We start from the raw sequence: 8,694 nt of genomic DNA, 5'->3' as shown, positions 1-8,694 counted from the left end.
GACAGATATCACTTCCCATATTTGTGTTATCATCAAAGACACTTCCATATTTTATAATACTTCATTAATATATTTCATTAAGAAGTCACAAAAAACATGATATAATGCTTAACAATTCAGTAATTTATGTGAATTCAAATATGAAAATATACAAACTGAGGGAACATGGCATTCCTATCTATTTGAATGTAAATTAAAAAAATACTTTGTTAAGCATTACATACATGTTATGTTTGTTAATGTTGTTAATGAAAGTTATTAAGTTTTACACAATATGGCTGCCTTTATGTATTTTTCTCTGAGATGAGTGTGAGAGCATCACAAAAATAAAACTGCAAAAAAACAATGAAAGCAACAACAAAAAAAAAAAAGTTCATGGTTTGGAAAATGACTGATACATTTCAATATTTTCACATGGCATCAAGAATGGAGAAAGATGATGGACCCATAAGGATTTTGAACATAGATTCTTAATGGTTTTTCATGTTTTTAAGGACACAAAGTTACATTGTCAGACTCAATATTATGTTCTTGGGGAAAAGCACATAAGATTACTAAGAATCCTTGACTTGGAACCAAAACAAATTCATTTCTTAGAACTGAACAACCCATGTGGACTCCCACCACAGAGGATATGGCCTCTGATCTGAATGGTTCTGATGGTATGAATCTGGGATCTGGATCTGGAATGAGTTCCATCATCCCCCTTGCATTCTAAAGCCGAGAGACAGGTACCTGTGACGTGGAAGCCTGGCTGAGGATCCTGGTTCTGACACACTACATTTGCCTCGTAGCTGTTGTGCAATGAGCAAAAGGGAGGGAGGGGTAAAAGAAAGAAAGAATGTTTCAGTCCCAGCAAATAAAGACAAAGCTCATGATGACAAGCAGAGACATATAGCCAGGCCATCAGTATAATCACAAACTAGTAACAACAAAACAAAAGGTGGCAGCAAAATAGGTAGCAATGACAAAAAAAATCTTGCAAGGAGCAAGAAACCTGGCTTTCCACACAGACACCTTCAAACAAATCCACTAAAATGTACTGTGGCTTGATTTGATTCAAAGCCTGTCTGAAAGGTAAAGCATGTGTTTCTTGTATAAATTTCTTCCGGAGCCACACATAAACATCTTTTACAGGGGGATGAGGAAGTGAGCAAATATCCCAGGGGATTTTGTCAATGAAAAATATCAAACTGAAACCAACGTAGTGAAAACGTTCCCCTGATATAAGCTCAACCACCTCACTTCAGCAGGACAGAGACCTTCACGGCATGCCTGAAATAATATCAAAAAAGGGAGAGGAGATGCATTACCGATTGTCGTTTAGAAACGCTGACATCTGAAACAGGACTGACTGATCCAGAAGTATCTGCGTCATCCGTAACAGACCAGAGGGACGCATCCTGTGAGTTGGGTGAAGATCTGAGTTTTAGCTTTGAAATGGAGATAGTCTGATATTATGGACAGTGTTGATGGAAAATGGGCCATTAAAGAGATGAATGAATGTGCTTGTAGACTGACCTGTCTGTTCCCAGAAGCCTGGAGCTCTTTTTCTAGCAGCTCTAGGTCTGTGTCGACAGCCTTCAGGAGCAGTTGCAGACGGTTCCCGATGACGTGCACCCTCTCCTGGGCCTCCAGACACTCGCTGCCATGTGCCTGCACCAGCAGCTGCCCTGAGAGCTCCTGCAGACTGTCTACCTTCTGCTCAGTCTCTGTCAGCTCCCGCTGGATTTGCTGCAGACAAATATGTATCAATGTAGTTTAGCTTGGTAAATTTAAAAATGTTTCGACTATGGATGAATTTTCATAATGTAATGCTGAAAAACATACTTTAAAGTACAATAGATGGCCATACTATTTTCAACATACTATCTCGTGGGATGGTCTATTCTTTATTCTGCATTCAGTATTGGGTGGATAGTAGGCAAATTTGTATGTCCATCCATAGCAAAAAGCAGTGACCTGTTCAGAGGTACCTTTAGCGCTCTGTAATGAGCTCGTAGTGTATGGCGATCTAGCCCTGATGCGATTGGGATAATCTCATTCCTCCGACGGTCAATGTTTTCCAGCCAGAGAAGAAGACCATGACTCAGCTCATGGAACTCCTGTAAAGAAGCAAAAAGTTTGAGTGAGTGACAGTATCTGCCCATGTGTGTGTGTGTGTCTTTAATGTCCACTACCATTAAAAAGTTGGAGGTTGGTATGATTTTTTTAATGTTTTTGATCAAAAATACATTAAAACAGTAATATTGTGAAATATTACTATAATTTAAAATAACTGTTTTCTATTTGAATATATTTTAAAATGGCATTTATTCCTGTGATAGTAAAGCTGAATTTTCAGTAGCCATTACTTGAGCCTTCAGTGTCATATGATCCTTCAGAAATCATTCTAATGTGCTGATTTGGTGCTCAAGAAACATTTCTTAATTATTATCAATGTTAAAAAAACAGTTGTGCTGTTTAATATTTTTGTGGAAACCGTGATATATTATTTTTCAGGATTTGATGAATAGAAAGTTCGAACGAATTACATTTATTTGAAAAATAAATCTTTTGTAACATTATAAATGTCTTTACTGTCACTTTTCATTAATTTAATGCATCCTTGCTGAATAAAAGTATTACTTTCTTTCAAAAAAAAAAATCTTACTGACCTCAAATGTTTGATGAGTAATGTACATGCAGGTGCTGTCTGTGTATGTACCTGGCACTGCATCAGAGCATCTTGGAGTGCTGTTCTCCAATCCTTAAGTGATTTTCCCAGTTGATCCCAGCGTGAGTTCATCTCCTTGAGTTTCGCTTTCAGTTCCTGGCTCTCCTCTGAGTCTGTCTGGAGGAGTGCAACACTATTTAAGTTGATGGACAGTACTTTGGACTTATGGGAATCCATGGCCTTCTGTAACTCCTGTTGAGACAAAAACAAAGTGTTTGTGTTAGAAAGTTTGTGTGTGTTGGTTTTTAAGAATGCATTGTGATGTGTATTTAAGTACAAGTCTTATTTTGTTAATCAGGTCTTCGATAGTTTATTTCAGTTGTTAAAATGCTCTGAAAGGAAGGTCCATTTACAGTCTTTGGACTATATACATGTTTTAATTTGTGTTCAACTAAAAATAAACTGGTGAAATCAGATGCTCCAAGATTTTAACAGACTCTGTATGTGGGTCAGCGGGATGCTGTGGATTTCCTCTGGTTTATTTCTGTTGCTGACATCCTGCCTGTTTTGAAATGTCAATGTGTGTGTGTAAGCAAGACTTGTTTTACAGTTTAGACATATGAGCAACCCACATATGGAGCTGTCAGTGACAAATGTATCTGTTTACAGCTCGGGCATGACTAATTATTATATTTACAGTAATACGAAATACTACAATTGTACTTTCAGCAACAAAGTATAGAAATCATTCTTTTTCAATGAGATTTAGGGCAACCGCTTATAATGCAAAGTGGGCCTGCCCTGTGACCAAATCAGCATATTACAATGATTTCTGAAGGATCATGTGACACTGAAGACAGCTTTGCCATCACAGGAGTAAATATCATTTTGAAATATGTTAAAACAGAAAAAAGTTATATTAAATTATAATAATATTTCACAATATTATTGCTTTTAGTGTATTTTTGAACAAATAAATGCAGCCTAGGTGAGCATTAGAGACTTCTTTTAAAAACATTACAAAATCTTACCAACCCCAAAAGTTTGAACAGTATTGTACAGAAATGCCTTTCACCTTGCAGAATGTTCATTCTGATTTCTTGCCCAATTAGAAAACATCTTATTTTTAGTGGCAACAGAGCTGGTAAGTCATGATGCCAATTTGTAGAGCATTCACCATGGGTCCTCTTGGGATTTCTAATGGGCTTTTAGAATAGCGGTTCTCGATTTATGTTATAGAACGGAAAAGGCTCTCTAATTAGCGTTATCCACAGGCCATGTTTTACTCTTAAATTGAAAACTGCTTTTTTTTTTTTTTTTTTTTAAACCCATTATCTATTCCAGAGGGAACCCATGGTAAAATAGCCTTTGGTGAACAGTCTGATTAGGCGTGTAACAAGGTCATGTGACAATAATATTGTTGGCTATGTTGAAATGTTTATCATCCATGGTTCGAATATTTTAATTCTTATCTGGATTTTAGGACCACAAACAGAATAGCTCTGTAAATCTCATTTGTGATGATTTTCAAAAGCTATGGTCAATTGTGCAGCCCACCAATAGCATTAGGAAGGAGCACTTACTAAACATGTAGAAAGCACAAATGTTCTTGTAAACCAAATAGGTAACACAAACCTTGAGTTTTCTAATTCTCTGCTCAATAGTGTGTATATCTGCACTGAGGTCTTTCCCCCTTAGCTCTGCTAACTCGGCCTCGGCCTGGGCGAGCCACGCCTCCATGGTGTCCAGGTCAGAGGTTATCTGTTGCCATAGCACTAGGTCTTCTCTCTGCTTGTGATCTGAATCAGCAGACTGGGCCTGGATCAGCTCCCAGCGCTCAATGACACCTGAAATGCGACAATTATCACAATACCATCAAATTTAAACATAATTGTGTACTCAGCAACCTCAGCGTCTCTGTGCTGGACTAACCTGTGCTCTGTGTCTCAGTGTTATCAGGGTTGCTCAGGCCTGACAGATTGTCCTCTTCCTCCTCTAGCTCCCCCTCAACCCTCTTGACCGCATTCAGACTGCCACGGCAATCATCCATTAGCCGCATCTGTGCAAAGAAAAAAAATCAAACGTTTATTAACTTTGCCTCATTCAATGGCCACATACTGCCATTACAGACCAAACTGACTGAGCAGCACATCGAATATCGAATCTGTACTTACATAGCCCATGTAAGGGGTGTCGTGGCCACCCATAGTGCCATCTGTCTGCTGGAGGCTGTAACGGCTGGTGTCCAGCATGTTGTCTAATAATCGAACTGCTTCGCCTGCAGGAGTTAATGTATTGATTAACATGGGATGTCACATGACCACCTTAAAAAAATAAGGATCATTCTGTGATCACATTGTGAATGTATTAGGAGTTTTGTAAGCTTTAAAACATGTTAAGTATTATTCATGTTATTTGCTGAATATGGAATGTGAATATTATTAAGAGAACTTACTTGTTCTATATTTAACATAACTTTAGTTATGACAGTGAAAAATGAAAAAAATAAAATAAATAAATAAATAAAAAATATCAATGACACTGTTGACTGTTACATGCAGGAAGGAATGGGCATTTGTAAAACTCATCCATGCAAGTGATTCCAACAATAGGGCAACATGACCTAAGATCCGCTTTACAGATGTGACATCACCTCATAGTTTTTTTTTTTAAAAGAAATAAATACTTTTATTCAGCAAGGATGCATTAAATTGATCAGAAGTGACAGTAAAGATATTTTTTATGTTACAAAAAGCTTTCTATTTCAAATAAATGCTGTTCTTCTGAACTTTCTATTTATCAAAAAAAAACATGAAAAAAGTATTACGGTTTCCACAAAGATATTAAGCAGCAGAACGGTTTTCATCACTGATGATAATAAGAAATGTTTCTTGAACACCAAATCAGCATATTAGAATGATTTCTGAAGGATCATGTGACACTGAAGACTGGAGTAATGATGCTGAAAATTTAGCTTTGCATCACAGAAATAAATTACATTTTAAATATGTTAAAAGAGAAAACTATGCATTACAAATAATTTCCAATCATTTTATTTTACTTTTATGGACTGGGTTGTCTTTTATTCAGATTAATTGCTTTTTCTTTCATTCTGATCTCAATATACTGTACAACAGATGCAGTAGCCTTGCGATTTATTAAATTATGGATTTTTTCCACTGGACTTTTGGAGTACACTTGGAGTTTCTCTCATCAAATTCTCAACTGTCTCTTTTGGTTTATTTTCAAGGAGGTGCTTTAAAACCTTATTTTCTCCCTTTCCTTCAAATCGAATGCCTATTAGCATCCTTTGCTTTGAGAAAGCTTTTAAAGTTGGGAAATGCAACAGACCAGATCTCTCAGAATGTTTGACGTGCCCTTTTTTAAAAATCATGCAATAGTGTAGTTCATGCAATTTATTTGAAAAGGACACTTCAGCATGCAGTGTAGTTTAATTTAGCATTAATTTAGCATGCCACAACTTATTGCCTACCAGAGGAGGACCTCAATGTGTTTTCTGTTATTTTTATATAAGCCTCAGGGCTCTCAGGAATCACTACGTCTGTAGAAAAAGAGATACACAACAAGATATACCAACAGTTTATAGAGAAGACCTGTTCAGGGTGGTGGACACTCAGTTGGAGCATTATCTCATGAACATCCTTCAAGTCAAGCACACTCACTCGTAAGTGCTGCAGTGGCCATAGACAGTAACTCCTCATCCTCATCTTTTTGTCTACCCCGCTCTGCAGACATGGTATGGCCCATGGGGTCCAGGTCATAGTCATGGTCCCATTCTAGAGGGATAGAGTCTACGCTGGCAGGGGTGTCCCGGCCAGAGCCGTTTGTGCAAGCAGGAGCAGTGGCAGCTGAAGGTGGTCTGCTAGATGTCTGGGCACCATCCTCACCCCACTGAAGGTCTGAGAGGTCACCTGACTCCAATTCACGATCTGAGCCTTCATACTCATCATCGGTTAGCTGCGAACAAGAGGTAGCACGAAAGTGAGAGCCACCTTTACTCATGCAATGCAAAATTCACTGTATAAATTAAATATACACTTATTAAGGATACAAAAGTTATTCAGTCAAGAGCAGTGAGTGATTTTCTCTTTGTCTTCTGTTGTTTGATTAACATTAAAGACACAGACAGCAGCAGGTTTATTAGGCTGCTGTCACTTTAAGACCGAATGCACGGATCTAATAAACTGACACACATCCAGTTTTCACCCCAACTGTTTACATTCACTTAATATATAGCCAAATGTATTTACATGGACACCCCATACGATAGGTGTTTTGACATAATTGTGTGCTGCAAAAGAAAACTGAATTCAGATCAGATGCTGAGAGAGGTGGCCAGCCCCTATGTGCTATTCATGTGTAGATGGTCTCACCGGCAGGCGTGTGAGTTTCCTGTAGTAGCGTTCCACCCGACCAAACACCTCCCTACAGTATCTCTGCAGCTCATCCAGCTCTTCCTCTATGACAGCAGCATCCAGAGGCTCACTCTTTTCCATCAGCACCTCCCCCTGCCCAAACACACTCTCCATCTTGCCCATGTTCAGACTGATTTCCTGCTGGAATGCCTGGGGCACACAAGTGATCACAAGTGAAGTGATAAGAATTTTTAAATAAAATTTAAAGTAAATGTTCTACAGAACAAGTAAAAAGAATTTTGTCAGTTTTGTAGGTCTATATATATATTATATATATATATATATATAAATAATGCATGTTAGTGAATTGTCAATGTATAAAAATGAAAATTTTAAATGTAAATCACTCATGAACACACAGCCCTCACCTTTAGTTGTCTGATCTTCGCCTGAACATCACACTCTGAGAAATGCTCGATGTTGGTGAGCTGCAGGTCCATCTCGGTCAGCCATACCAGAATACCATCTCGGGCTGTCTCAAACTCCTCTCGCTGACCAATGAAATGCTGCAGGACAAAAGAGGGACAAGTCAATGAATCACACCACTCCTCTGTGAGGTTAGGTTCTGCATCAATAGTGATTGCTACAGAGGTTCTGGAAAAGGTAAGATTTTTTTAAATGTTTTTGAAAAAAGTCTCATGCTCACTAAAGCTTCATTTATTTGATCAAAAATACTGAAAAACAGTAACATTATTAAAATTTTAAACAACTGTTTTCTGTTTTAATATATTTTTAAAATGTAATTTATTTCTGTGATGGCAAAGCTGAATTTCAGCAGTCATTACTCCAGTCTTCAGTGTCACATGATCCTTCAAAAATCATTCTAATGCTGATTTGATGCTCAAGAAACATTTCTTATTATTATCAGTTTAAAACAGTTGCTAACAGTGCTGCTAAATATTTTTGTGGAAACTGATACATGTTTTTTTTTTCAAGATTCTTTAATGGATAGAACAGCATTTCTTTGAAATAGAAATCTTTACATTATAAATGTCTTTACTGTCACTTTTGATCATATTAATGCATCCTTGCTGAATAAAAGTATCAATTTACTCAACTTACTAACAAACTTTTAAACAGTAGTGTATATAACGTATAACTGATAATACATCACCTTAAGTCTGCGCAAGATGGCTGCTACTCTCCTCTGTAGTATATCCCAGCGTCGGTTCCCATCATGCACCATTTGTCGTAGACGGCAGGACGAGTCTGTGCGGTTTTCACGTGCCAGCCTTCGATATTGCTTATTGATCAGCTCCAGCTGGGTCAGACACTCCTGCACCTGTCTCTGAAATGCCTGTGATATAATAGCAATATATGTAAGACCAGCTGGAAGTATCTCGTGCCATTACACCATTACATACTGTGCGAACAAAGTCTTTAGATAGTCAAAGATTTACAAACAAACTGGTAAAACTCACCAGCTACACCTTGTTTAAGTTTGAGTTATGTGAAGCATTTTTAAATGAAATCATGGTTTTAGCATGTGTTTCAGTCATCAATGACAACTTTCAAATTGTAAAAGACTAAAGGTTAAAGTGGACTGGACTGTAGCCATTGGATACCAGCAGTAAGACACGTGCTGGAGTGACCCCACTGACC

At 37.7% G+C, this 8,694-nt stretch overlaps 1 protein-coding gene across 7 annotated transcripts in view; it reads right to left on the bottom strand.

Annotated features, from left to right (window-relative positions):
* Positions 1-8,694, bottom strand: part of syne1a (spectrin repeat containing, nuclear envelope 1a) — a 148,535-nt gene that overhangs the window by 1,969 nt on the left and 137,872 nt on the right. For 4 of the 7 annotated variants that reach the window (XM_051874201.1, XM_051874203.1, XM_051874198.1 and 1 more), the window contains 13 exons: positions 8,207-8,389; positions 7,461-7,598; positions 7,051-7,242; positions 6,340-6,634; positions 6,150-6,218; positions 4,831-4,934; positions 4,589-4,715; positions 4,292-4,503; positions 2,708-2,908; positions 1,977-2,105; positions 1,522-1,734; positions 1,314-1,433; positions 736-794 (listed from right to left, as the gene is read on the bottom strand). In XM_051874201.1, coding sequence (XP_051730161.1) covers positions 736-794; positions 1,314-1,433; positions 1,522-1,734; positions 1,977-2,105; positions 2,708-2,908; positions 4,292-4,503; positions 4,589-4,715; positions 4,831-4,934; positions 6,150-6,218; positions 6,340-6,634; positions 7,051-7,242; positions 7,461-7,598; positions 8,207-8,389 — 2,042 coding nt within the window. The remainder of the gene's footprint in view (positions 1-735; positions 795-1,313; positions 1,434-1,521; positions 1,735-1,976; positions 2,106-2,707; positions 2,909-4,291; positions 4,504-4,588; positions 4,716-4,830; positions 4,935-6,149; positions 6,219-6,339; positions 6,635-7,050; positions 7,243-7,460; positions 7,599-8,206; positions 8,390-8,694) is intronic. The other 3 variants (XM_051874199.1, XM_051874204.1, XM_051874202.1) reach the window with 2 other exon arrangements.

This window comes from Ctenopharyngodon idella, chromosome 20 (assembly GCF_019924925.1).
Source record: "Ctenopharyngodon idella isolate HZGC_01 chromosome 20, HZGC01, whole genome shotgun sequence".
NCBI lineage: Eukaryota > Metazoa > Chordata > Actinopteri > Cypriniformes > Xenocyprididae > Ctenopharyngodon > Ctenopharyngodon idella.
This window is presented reverse-complemented; position numbering and strand designations above follow the sequence as displayed.